Source organism: Haematobia irritans, chromosome 2 (genome assembly GCF_050003625.1).
Source record: "Haematobia irritans isolate KBUSLIRL chromosome 2, ASM5000362v1, whole genome shotgun sequence".
NCBI lineage: Eukaryota > Metazoa > Arthropoda > Insecta > Diptera > Muscidae > Haematobia > Haematobia irritans.
Window position 1 is genome coordinate 40,691,907 of NC_134398.1, and position 14,366 is coordinate 40,706,272.

Here is a 14,366-nt window from a genome sequence, read left to right on the forward strand (position 1 = left end):
ATTTGGGCACAAATGACCAAAATACCCCCATTTTCCTTATAAAATCGCCACTGCTAAGTCGAAAACTTGTAAAAGTGACTCAAATTTTCCTTTATTTCTAATACATATCTATCGACCGATAAATCATAAATACATTTTTGCGAAGTTGCCTCAAAATTGGTTCAGATTAAAATGTTTCCCATATTTATACCCTGCGCCACACTGTGGAACAGGTTATTATAAGTTAGTGCATATGTTTGTAACACCCAGAAGGAGACGAGATAGACACATGGTGTCTTTGGCAATAATGCTCAGGGTGGGTCCCTGAGTCGATATAACCATGTCCGTCTGTCCGTCCGTCCGTCCGTCTGTCTGTGAACACATTTTTGTGATCAAAGTCTAGGTCGCAATTTAAGTCCAATCGACTTCAAATTTGGCACATGCTCCTAATTTGGGTCAGAATTGAACCCTATTGATTTTGGAAGAAATCGGTTCAGATTTAGATATAGCTCCCATATATATATCTTTCGCCTGATATGCACTAATATAGACCCAGCAGCCAGAGTTTTATACCGATTTGCTTGAAATTTTGTACAAACATAACACTTAGTCGTATAGTCAAGTGTGCAAAATTTGATTGAAATCGGTTCAGATTTAGATATAGCTCCCATATATATCTTTCGCCCGATATGGACTTATATGGCCCCAGAAGCCAGATTTTTGGCCGAATTTGGTTGAAATTTTGCACTAGGAGTAAAATTAGTAGTATAGTCAAGTGTGCACAATTTGATTGAAATCGGTTCAGATTTAGATATAGCTCCCATATATATCTTTCGCCCGATATGGACTAATATGGTCCTAAAAGCCAGAGTTTTGGCCCAATTTGGTTGAAATTTTGCACAGGGAGTAGATTTAGCATTGTAGCTATGCGTGCCAAAGCTACAGAGTTTTATCCCGATTAGCTTGAAATTTTGCACAAGGAGTACAATTGGTAATGTAGTCATGTGTGCCAAATTTGATTGAAACCGGTTCAGATTTAGATATAGCTTCCAAACATATTTTTCGCCCGATATGGACTTATATGGCCCCAGAAGCCATAGTTTTGGCCCAATTTGGTTGAAATTTTGCACTAGGAGTACAATTAGTAATATAGTCATGTGTGCCAAATTTGATTGAAATCGGTTCAGATTTAGATATAGCTCCCATATATATGTTTTTCTGATTTCGACAAAAATGGTCAAAATGCCAACATTTTCCTTGTAAAATCGCCACTGTCCAAATCGAGTGATATTTAAATGTATGTATTTGGGACAAACCTTTATATATAGCCCCCCGATATGGACTAATACGGTCCCAGAAGCCAGAGTTTTACCCCAATTTGGTTGAAATTATGCACAGGGAGTAGAATTAGCATTGTAGCTATGCGTGCCAAATTTGGTTGAAATCGGTTCAGATTTAGATATAGCTCCCATATATATCTTTCGCCCGATATGGACTTATATGGCCCCAGAAGCCAAATTTTTGGCCGAATTTTGTTGAATTTTTGCACAGGGAGTAGATTTAGCATTGTAGATATGCGTGCCAAATTTGGTTGAAATCGATTCAGATTTAGATATAACTCCCATATATATCTTTCGCCCGATATGCACTTATATGGTTCTAGAAGCCAGAGTTTTATCCCGATTAGCTTGAAATTTTGCACAAGGAGTACAATTGGTAGTATAGTCATGTGTGCCGAATTTGATTGAAATCGGTTCAGATTTAGATATAGCTGCCAGATATATTTTCGCCCGATATGGACTTATATGGCCCCAGAAGCCAGATTTTTGGCCCAATTTGGTTGAAATTTTGCACTAGGAGTACAATTAGTAATATAGTCATGTGTGCCAAATTTGATTGAAATCGGTTCAGATTTAGATATAGCTCCCATATATATGTTTTTCTGATTTCGACAAAAATGGTCAAAATACCAACATTTTCCTTGTTAAATCGCCACTGCTTAGTCGAAAAGGTGTAAAAATGACTCTAATTTTCCTAAACTTCTAGTACATATATATCGAGCGATAAATCATAAATAAACTTTTGCGAAGTTTCCTTAAAATTGCTTCAGATTTAAACGTTTGCCATATTTTTTTTACTAACATTGTGTTCCACCCTAGTGCATTAGCCGACTTAAATTTTGAGTCTATAGATTTTGTAGAAGTCTATCAAATTCTTCCAGATCGAGTGATATTTAAATGTATGTATTTGGGACAAGTCTTTATATATAGCCCCCAACACATTTGACGGATGTGATATGGTATCGAAAATTTAGATCTACAAAGTGGAGCAGGGTATAATATAGTCGGCCCCGCCCGACTTTAGACTTTCCTTACTTGTTTTTTACTAACATAGTGTACCTTCCCAGGGCATTAGCCGACTTAAATTTTAAGTCTATAGATTATAAATTTTGTTCAGATGGAGTAAGATTTAAATGTATGTAACATATTTGGGACAAAAAAACTTTATATATAGCACCCAAATCATTTGACGGATTTGATATTGTATCAAAAATGTTAATTTACAAAGTGGTGCAGGGTATAATATAGTCGGCCCCGCCCGACTTTAGACTTTCCTTACTTGTTTTTAATAATTATGTAAAATTTTAAATAAAATTAAAGTTTTGACAAAATTTTCTATAGAAATAATATTTTGACAAAATCTTTTATGTAAATAAAAGTTTAACAAAATTGTCTATGGAAATAAAATTTTGACAAAATATTCTCTAGAAATAAACTTTTGAAAATTTTTTCTATAGAAAAGACATTGTGAAAAATTTTTCTATAGAAATAAAATGCATTAAAAATCATAAAAATAATTTATTTAACAAAATATCACAAAAATTTTGTAATTAACATCCAAAATACTGAATTCGGATCACACCTTAAAAAGGGGATGCAACTTCAGTGCAACGACTGTGGTGGACATCCGTCCTATGACAAGCCCATGTTAAATTCATTGCATCTGCGCCAATTATGCACCACTTTCGGATCCAAAAAGAAAATTATCACAACTTTTTTCGCAGTTTATGCAGATAATAGTGTTTTTTTCTTCATATAATATTTTACAGGCAAGCCGCTCATACTAATGATATATCCAAATTAATTGTTGGTGTACGTGATCTTGGTCAAATTGTTAACAAAAAGTAATTATGAATTATAATTGTTTCTTATAAATATTGAATAATAATATTATTTGTAATTAATTTAAAATTTTTTATTATAAACAGACATTCAGAAAGCATGAAACAATTCTATGAAATTCAAGAAGAATTTATGTACATGAATCCTGAAGGGCCTATATCCAACTTCAATAGGTATGTAAATTAAAAGGAAATAAATGGATTTCTTAAAATAAATGCCATATCATATTAGTTGGTCATATCTCTAGTTTTCGTAGTTCTCAAAAAAGGAAATTTTGATTTTTGTTTATATTTTGTAAAAATCAAAAAAAAATTGCTTTGTTCTTTTAGAAATAAATACATAATATAATGAATCGTATATACTATAACTTTATCTATTGTTGATATCTATTTTAGCCAAAATATACCAGAAGATAAAGAAGATGGGACTAGTATAGCTGGAAGAAGAGAGTGAGTTAATTCAAACATTAATTATCATTCAAAATTCATTCAATTGACAATATTTGACATTAAAAAAAAATCGATGATTTGACAGTGGCATAGGAAAAGAGATATGTTTGTTTCGAATTTATTTCGGCATAAGCCGGCTATCAATGTAAAACCTTTTTTCGGAGGGTTCAAGTGTGGTTTTTGTTGGGTTTAATAAACTGCCTGAATTTATTCTGATAATTGGTTGATAGTTTTGCTGCAAGTAGAGGATGCTGATGAGGAATGTGGTAATTCCGAAACGTGCGTCCATCCAACCATCTTGCAGTCTATAGGGCTTTGCCCAAATAAATTTGACAAACATTCTTTTCCTCTGTTGGTTAAGCTACTCTTGTAGTTTAGTCAATGTATGGTTTTAAGCTGAAATAAAAAACAACAACAATGCTTAAAGAACAAAACCAACAATAACAAAACAAAACAAATGGAAAAAGAAGAGGAGGCACGCTCAAAATAAACCCAGCCATGTGAATTCAAATCGATGATTTGACAGTGGCATAGGAAAAGAGATATGTTTGTTTCGAATTTATTTCGGCATAAGCCGGCTATCAATGTAAAACCTTTTTTCGGAGGGTTCAAGTGTGGTTTTTGTTGGGTTTAATAAACTGCCTGAATTTATTCTGATAATTGGTTGATAGTTTTGCTGCAAGTAGAGGATGCTGATGAGGAATGTGGTAATTCCGAAACGTGCGTCCATCCAACCATCTTGCAGTCTATAGGGCTTTGCCCAAATAAATTTGACAAACATTCTTTTCCTCTGTTGGTTAAGCTACTCTTGTAGTTTAGTCAATGTATGGTTTTAAGCTGAAATAAAAAACAACAACAATGCTTAAAGAACAAAACCAACAATAACAAAACAAAACAAATGGAAAAAGAAGAGGAGGCACGCTCAAAATAAACCCAGCCATGTGAATTCAAATCGATGATTTGACAGTGGCATAGGAAAAGAGATATGTTTGTTTCGAATTTATTTCGGCATAAGCCGGCTATCAATGTAAAACCTTTTTTCGGAGGGTTCAAGTGTGGTTTTTGTTGGGTTTAATAAACTGCCTGAATTTATTCTGATAATTGGTTGATAGTTTTGCTGCAAGTAGAGGATGCTGATGAGGAATGTGGTAATTCCGAAACGTGCGTCCATCCAACCATCTTGCAGTCTATAGGGCTTTGCCCAAATAAATTTGACAAACATTCTTTTCCTCTGTTGGTTAAGCTACTCTTGTAGTTTAGTCAATGTATGGTTTTAAGCTGAAATAAAAAACAACAACAATGCTTAAAGAACAAAACCAACAATAACAAAACAAAACAAATGGAAAAAGAAGAGGAGGCACGCTCAAAATAAACCCAGCCATGTGAATTCAAATCGATGATTTGACAGTGGCATAGGAAAAGAGATATGTTTGTTTCGAATTTATTTCGGCATAAGCCGGCTATCAATGTAAAACCTTTTTTCGGAGGGTTCAAGTGTGGTTTTTGTTGGGTTTAATAAACTGCCTGAATTTATTCTGATAATTGGTTGATAGTTTTGCTGCAAGTAGAGGATGCTGATGAGGAATGTGGTAATTCCGAAACGTGCGTCCATCCAACCATCTTGCAGTCTATAGGGCTTTGCCCAAATAAATTTGACAAACATTCTTTTCCTCTGTTGGTTAAGCTACTCTTGTAGTTTAGTCAATGTATGGTTTTAAGCTGAAATAAAAAACAACAACAATGCTTAAAGAACAAAACCAACAATAACAAAACAAAACAAATGGAAAAAGAAGAGGAGGCACGCTCAAAATAAACCCAGCCATGTGAATTCAAATCGATGATTTGACAGTGGCATAGGAAAAGAGATATGTTTGTTTCGAATTTATTTCGGCATAAGCCGGCTATCAATGTAAAACCTTTTTTCGGAGGGTTCAAGTGTGGTTTTTGTTGGGTTTAATAAACTGCCTGAATTTATTCTGATAATTGGTTGATAGTTTTGCTGCAAGTAGAGGATGCTGATGAGGAATGTGGTAATTCCGAAACGTGCGTCCATCCAACCATCTTGCAGTCTATAGGGCTTTGCCCAAATAAATTTGACAAACATTCTTTTCCTCTGTTGGTTAAGCTACTCTTGTAGTTTAGTCAATGTATGGTTTTAAGCTGAAATAAAAAACAACAACAAAAAAAAATATCATCAAAATTTCTGAAAAAAAATACAACTCAAGAATTATTAACATTTCTCTCATTTATCAATTTTACTATGTCTAAATTAAAGGAACACAACTATTAAACTCTGGATTAAAATATTTCATTCTCATTTGCAGCTTTTGGGAAATGAAGCGAAGACTAAAAATCCTTTGGGATACGAGGATGCCTGTGAACGCACCAGATAAGTATGAAATGTCGTAGAAATATTGCAAATAATAATTTTTATACCCACCACCATAGAATGGTGACGGGGGTATAATAAGTTTGTCATTCCGTTTGTAACACATCGAAATATCGATTTCCGACTATATAAAGTATATATATATATTCTTGATCAGGGAGAAATTGTAAGACGATATAAGCATGTCCGTCTGTCTGTTGTAATCACGCTACAGCCTTCAATAATGGCGCTATCGTCCTGAAATTTGCGCAGATTCGTCTTTTGTTTGCAGGCAGGTCAAGTTTGAAGATGGGCTATATCGGTCCAAGTTTTGATATAGTCCCCATATAAACCGACCTCCCGATTTAGGGTCTTGGGCTTATAAAAACCGTAGTTTTTATCCAATTTGCCTAAAATTGGAAATCTAGAGGTATTTTAGGACCATCAAAAAGTGTACCGAAATGGTGCCTATCGGTCCATGTTTTGGTATAGCCTCCATATGGATCAACTTCCCGATTTTGCTTCTTGGGCGTCTATAAAGTGTATTTTCTATCCGATTTGCCTGAAATTGAAAATCTAGAGGTATTTTAAGAACACACATTGGTGTGCTGGACCATGTTTTGATATAGCCCCCATATAAACCCATCTCCCGATTTTACTTCTTGGGCTTCTAGAATCCGTAGTTATACCCTGTGGAACAGGGTATTATAAATTAGTGCATATGTTTGCAACACCCAGAAGGAGACGAGATAGACACAGGGTGTCTTTGGCAAAAATGCTCAGGGTGGGCTCCTGAGTCGATATAGCCATGTCCGTCTGTCCGTGAACACGTTTTTGTAATCAAAGTCTAGGTCGCAATCGGCACAAGTATGTGTTTTGGCTCGGAATAGAACCCTGTTGATTTTGGAAGAAATCGGTTCAGATTTAGATATAGCTCCCATATATATATATATATATATATATATATATATATATATATATATATATATATATATATATATATATATATATATATATATATATATATATATATATATATATATATATATATATATATATATATATATATATATATATATATATATATATATATATATATATATATATATATATATATATATATATATATATATATATATATATATATATATATATATATATATATATATATATATATATATATATATATATATATATATATATATATATATATATATATATATATATATATATATATATATATATATATATATATATATATATATATATATATATATATATATATATATATATATATATATATATATATATATATATATATATATATATATATATATATATATATATATATATATATATATATATATATATATATATATATATATATATATATATATATATATATATATATATATATATATATATATATATCGCCCGATATGGACTTATATGGCTAATCGGGATAAAACTCTGGCTTCTGGGTCAATATAAGTGCATATCGGGCGAAAGATGTATATGGGAGCTATATCTCATTCTGAATCGATTTCAACCAAATTTGGCACGCATAGCTACAATGCTAAATCTACTCCCTGTGCAAAATTTCAACCAAATTGGGCCAAAACTCTGACTTTTAGCATCATAATAGTCCATATCGGGCGAAAGATATATATGGGAGCTATATTTAAATCTGAACCGATTTCAATCAAATTTTGCACACTTGACTATACTACTAAGTTTACACCTAGTGCAAAATTTCAACCAAATTCGGCCAAAAATCTGGCTTCTGGGGCCATATAAGTCCATATCGGCCGAAAGATATATATTGGAGCTATATCTAAATCTGAACCGATTTCAATCAAATTTTGCACACTTGGCTATACGATAAGTGTTATTTTTATGTTAGCCTGATATCAATGCAGGCTGGTTCAATGTCCAAATCATTTAAACTAGAAGTTATTACAATATTTATTCGAGCTTATTGGACAGGAAGATTAAGGGAATTGACATCATTAAGTTACTGAAAAGAAAATGCCAGATACCCATCTCGCAAGCCTGACTATACATATATGTTTCAGTGTTGGCCACTACACATTTCCATAGTCTTTAGCGAGATCTGGCCGGGTGAGATGATTCAATTTGGTTCTTTTATGTTAATTTCTTATGAAATTTACATACGAGAATTATTTTTCCCAAATTTAACCATTTTTCACCCGCATTGTGCATCATCTTTTCGTATAACTTTACAATCCCTTAATCTTATTTTTAGATTTCGATTTGTTACTACACTAATGTACCAACAAATCGAAATCTATTTTTAAAGACATTGCTGAATTCACCTGATTGGCGAACGATCACACAATGTCTCGTTTCTAGTGTTATGTTTGAGCAAAATTTCAAGCAAATCGGTACAAAACTCTGGCTGCTGGGTCCATATTAGTGCATATTGGGCGAAAGATATATATGGGAGCTATATCTAAATCTGAACAGATTTCTTCCAAAATCAATAGGGTTCTATTCTGACCCAAATTAGGAGCATGTGCCAAATTTGAAGGCGATTGGACTTAAATTGCGACCTAGACTTTGATCACAAAAATGTGTTCACAGACAGACGGACGGACAGACGGACATGGTTATATCGACTCAGGGACCCACCCTGAGCATTATTGCCAAAGACACCATGTGTCTATCTCGTCGCCTTCTGGGTGTTACAAACATATGCACTAACTTATAATACCCTGTTCCACAGTGTGGCGCAGGGTATAAATATGGGAAACATTTAATTCTGAAGCATTTTTAAGGACACTTCGTAAAAGTTTATTTATGATTTATCGCTCGATATATATGTATTAGACGTTTAAGAAAATTAGAGTCATTTTTACAACTTTTCGACTAAGCAGTGGCGATTTTACAAGGAAAATGTTGGAATTTTCACCATTTTTATCGAAATCAGAAAAACATATATATGGGAGCTACATCTAAACCTGAACCGATTTCAACCAAATTTACGCACGCATAGCTACAATGCTAATTCTACTCCCTGTGCAAAATTTCAACTATATTAAACTAAATTAAATAAAAAATTGACCACTGTGGTCATATGAGTGTAAATCGGGCGAACGATATATATGGGAGCTATATGTAAGTCTGAACCGATTTCAATAAAATTTGGCACACTTGACTACACTACTAATTGTACTCTTAGTGCAAAATTTCAACCAAATTGGGGTAAAACTCTGTCTTCTGGAACCGTATTAGTCCATATCGGGCGAAAGATATATATGGGAGCCATATCTAAATCTGAACCGATTTCAATAAAATTTGACACACTTGACTATAACATAGTACTAATTGTTCTTCTTGTGCAAAATTTTAAGCAAATTAGGGTAAAACTCTGGCTTCTGGGGCCATATAAGTCCATATCGGGCGATATATATATATATATATATATATATATATATATATATATATATATATATATATATATATATATATATATATATATATATATATATATATATATATATATATATATATATATATATATATATATATATATATATATATATATATATATCGCCCGATATGGACTTATATGGCCCCAGAAGCCAGAGTTTTACCCTAATTTGCTTAAAATTTTGCACAAGAAGAACAATTAGTACTATGTTATAGTCAAGTGTGTCAAATTTTATTGAAATCGGTTCAGATTTAGATATGGCTCCCATATATATCTTTCGCCCGATATGGACTAATACGGTTCCAGAAGACAGAGTTTTACCCCAATTTGGTTGAAATTTTGCACTAAGAGTACAATTAGTAGTGTAGTCAAGTGTGCCAAATTTTATTGAAATCGGTTCAGACTTACATATAGCTCCCATATATATCGTTCGCCCGATTTACACTCATATGACCACAGTGGTCAATTTTTTATTTAATTTAGTTTAATATAGTTGAAATTTTGCACAGGGAGTAGAATTAGCATTGTAGCTATGCGTGCGTAAATTTGGTTGAAATCGGTTCAGGTTTAGATGTAGCTCCCATATATATGTTTTTCTGATTTCGATAAAAATGGTGAAAATTCCAACATTTTCCTTGTAAAATCGCCACTGCTTAGTCGAAAAGTTGTAAAAATGACTCTAATTTTCTTAAACGTCTAATACATATATATCGAGCGATAAATCATAAATAAACTTTTACGAAGTGTCCTTAAAAATGCTTCAGAATTAAATGTTTCCCATATTTATACCCTGCGCCACACTGTGGAACAGGGTATTATAAGTTAGTGCATATGTTTGTAACACCCAGAAGGCGACGAGATAGACACATGGTGTCTTTGGCAATAATGCTCAGGGTGGGTCCCTGAGTCGATATAACCATGTCCGTCTGTCCGTCCGTCTGTCTGTGAACACATTTTTGTGATCAAAGTCTAGGTCGCAATTTAAGTCCAATCGCCTTCAAATTTGGCACATGCTCCTAATTTGGGTCAGAATAGAACCCTATTGATTTTGGAAGAAATCTGTTCAGATTTAGATATAGCTCCCATATATATCTTTCGCCCAATATGCACTAATATGGACCCAGCAGCCAGAGTTTTGTACCGATTTGCTTGAAATTTTGCTCAAACATAACACTAGAAACGAGACATTGTGTGATCGTTCGCCAATCAGGTGAATTCAGCAATGTCTTTAAAAATAGATTTCGATTTGTTGGTACATTAGTGTAGTAACAAATCGAAATCTAAAAATAAGATTAAGGGATTGTAAAGTTATACGAAAAGATGATGCACAATGCGGGTGAAAAATGGTTAAATTTGGGAAAAATAATTCTCGTATGTAAATTTCATAAGAAATTAACATAAAAGAACCAAATTGAATCATCTCACCCGGCCAGATCTCGCTAAAGACTATGGAAATGTGTAGTGGCCAACACTGAAACATATATGTATAGTCAGGCTTGCGAGATGGGTATCTGGCATTTTCTTTTCAGTAACTTAATGATGTCAATTCCCTTAATCTTCCTGTCCAATAAGCTCGAATAAATATTGTAATAACTTCTAGTTTAAATGATTTGGACATTGAACCAGCCTGCATTGATATCAGGCTAACATAAAAATAACACTTATCGTATAGCCAAGTGTGCAAAATTTGATTGAAATCGGTTCAGATTTAGATATAGCTCCAATATATATCTTTCGGCCGATATGGACTTATATGGCCCCAGAAGCCAGATTTTTGGCCGAATTTGGTTGAAATTTTGCACTAGGTGTAAACTTAGTAGTATAGTCAAGTGTGCAAAATTTGATTGAAATCGGTTCAGATTTAAATATAGCTCCCATATATATCTTTCGCCCGATATGGACTATTATGATGCTAAAAGTCAGAGTTTTGGCCCAATTTGGTTGAAATTTTGCACAGGGAGTAGATTTAGCATTGTAGCTATGCGTGCCAAATTTGGTTGAAATCGATTCAGAATGAGATATAGCTCCCATATATATCTTTCGCCCGATATGCACTTATATTGACCCAGAAGCCAGAGTTTTATCCCGATTAGCTTGAAATTTGCACAAGGAGTACAATTGGTAATATAGTCATGTATGCCAAATTTGATTGAAATCGGTTCAGATTTAGATATAGCTCCCATATATATGTTTTTCTGATTTCGACAAAAATGGTCAAAATACCAAAATTTTCCTTGTTTTTTAATAACAATGTGTTCCACCCTAGTGCATTAGCCGACTTACATTTTGAGTCTATAGATTTTGTAGAAGTCTATCAAATTCTGTCCAGATCGAGTGATATTTAAATGTATGTATTTGGGATAAACCTTTATATATAGCCCCCAACACCTTTGACGGATGTGATATGGCATCGAAAATTTAGATTTATAAAGTGGAGCAGGGTGAGTACCGGTCCATGTTTTGATATAGCCACCATATAGACCGGTCTCCCGATTTTACTTCTTGGTCTTCTAGAATCCGTAATTTTTACCCAATTTGCCTCAAATCGGAAATCTAGGGGTATTCTAGGACCATAAAGAGGTGTGCCGAAAATGGTACGTATTGATATAGCCCCTATATAGACAGATCTCCCGATTTTACTTCTTGGGCTTCTATAATCCGTAGTTTTGATCTAATTTGCCTGAAATTGGAAATCTAGAGGTATTCTTGGACCGTAAATAGGTGTGCCGAATATGGTGAGTACCGGTCCATGTTTTAATATAGCCACCATATAGACCGATTTTACTTCTTGGTCTTCTAGGATCCGTAATTTTTACCCAATTTGCCTCAAATCGGAAATCTAGAGGTATTCTAGGACCATAAAGAGGTGTGTCGAAAATGATGAGTACCGGTCCATGTTTTCACATAGCCCACATATAGCCCATGTATATCCCACATATAGACCGATCTCCCGATTTTACTTCTTGGGCTTCTAGAATCCGTAGTTTTTACCCAATTTGCCTGAAATTGGAAATCTGGAGGTATTCTAGGAAAATAAAGAGATGTGCCGAAAATGTTGATTATCGGTCCATCTTTCCATATAGCCCCCATATAGACCGATCTCCCGATTTTACTTCTTGGGCTTCTAGAATCCGTAGTTTTTATACAATTTGCCTGAAATCTAGAGGTATTCCAGGACCATAAAAAGTGTGCCGAATATATTGTGTATCGGTACAGTTTTTAATATACTCCCCTTATAAACCGGCCCTCCGATTTGGGGTCTAGATTGTAGAACTACAATTAGATGTGCTGAATGCGTTGTGTATCCTTCCATGTTTTGGTTTAGCCCCCATTACACCGAACTCCCGATTTAACACCTAGGGTTTCTAGAAATTGTAGATTTTATCCGATTTGCCACAAATTGAAAATATACTGGCATCTTAGACCCATAACAAAGTGTATATGATTTAGTTTTATCGGTCCATTTGGTAAGGCCTCCATATAGACCAATTCCACTTATTGAGGGTATAGAAGGCGCACTGATCGTAAAAACTGAATGCAAAATTTCCAGATTTTACTTCTCGTAATCATTTAAATAATTGGGATGAAATTCTACAGATTTTAGATTTTAAATCAAGGCGTTACTTCATAATTTTCTTGCAGACTTACAAAAGATGTTTATGATTCATCTAAAACTCCAACAAAAAATGGTTCTTATAAATTCAGAATCTGATCTAGTCTTCATAGGTTGAACTGATATGCTTGGGAAAATATCTGTCATCAAACCCCCCCTGAAATTATCAAAGGAAACTATTATATTTGATTCATGGTGGTGGGTATTTAAATTTCGGCCCGGCCGAACTTACTACTGTATATACTTGTTTGAATATAGGGTTGTCCAAAAAGTACGATACAATAACCCAGATTGTCAGATATTTAAACCTTTCTATATTTTGTTTTTGGCGTAGATTGGAAAAGACAAAGACTTTGCTTGATAACAAATGGTCAAAAGAGATGGCAGCGAAAAAGAGGTATGAAATCTTCAAATTCTATACAATATTATAGTCCATAAATTTTATATTATTTAAGATTGGACGAGATAAAACGATGGCTTCAAGTTTTATGGGAATCTGAAATACGAAGCAATGAAACATTGAGGTAAGCAAGAACATCAATTGATTCCACTTAACCTCCACCTACCAAAATTTCGAGAAAATTTTACCAAAAAGCTTTGCAAATTTTAATTTCTAAAGAAAATTTTATCAAAATTTTATTTCTATAGAAAATTCTGTCGACATTTTATTTCTATAGAAAATTTTGTAAACAGTTTATTTCTATAGAAAATTTTGTCAAAATTTTATTTCGATAGAAAATTTTGTCAAAATTTTATTTCGATAGAAAATTTTGTCAAAATTAATTTCTATAGAAAATTTTGTCAAAAATTTATTTCTATAGAAAATTTTGCCAAAATTTTATTTCTATAGAAAATTTTGTCAACATTTTATTTCTATAGAAAAAGAAAATTTTGTCAAAATTTTATTTCCATAGAAAATTTTGTCAAAATTTTATTTCCATAGAAAAGTTTGTAAAAATTTTATTTCTATAGAAAATGTTGTCAAAACTTTATTTCTATAGAAAATTTTGTCAAATTTTATTTCTATAGAAAATTTTGTAAAAATTTTATTTCGTTATTGTTGTTTTTTTTTTTTTTTTTTTTTATCTCAGCTTAAAGCCATGCATTGACTAAACTACAAGTGTAGCTTAACCAACAGAGGAAAAGTATGCTTGTCAAATTTATTTGGGCAAAGCCCTATAGACTGCAAGATGGTTGGATGTACAGCTGTTTCGGAATAACCACATTCCTCATCAGCATCCTCTACTTGCAGCAAAACTATCAACCAATTATCAGAATAAATTCGGGTAATTCACTCAACCCAACGTGAACTACACTTGAA

At 33.2% G+C, this 14,366-nt stretch overlaps 1 protein-coding gene across 1 annotated transcript in view; it reads left to right on the forward strand.

The window, feature by feature from the left end:
• Positions 1 to 14,366, forward strand: part of LOC142224027 (uncharacterized) — a 28,001-nt gene that overhangs the window by 9,968 nt on the left and 3,667 nt on the right. The window contains exons 7-12 of the mRNA XM_075293836.1: positions 3,089 to 3,163; positions 3,248 to 3,334; positions 3,557 to 3,610; positions 5,935 to 6,003; positions 13,380 to 13,442; positions 13,501 to 13,569. Coding sequence (XP_075149951.1) covers positions 3,089 to 3,163; positions 3,248 to 3,334; positions 3,557 to 3,610; positions 5,935 to 6,003; positions 13,380 to 13,442; positions 13,501 to 13,569 — 417 coding nt within the window. The remainder of the gene's footprint in view (positions 1 to 3,088; positions 3,164 to 3,247; positions 3,335 to 3,556; positions 3,611 to 5,934; positions 6,004 to 13,379; positions 13,443 to 13,500; positions 13,570 to 14,366) is intronic.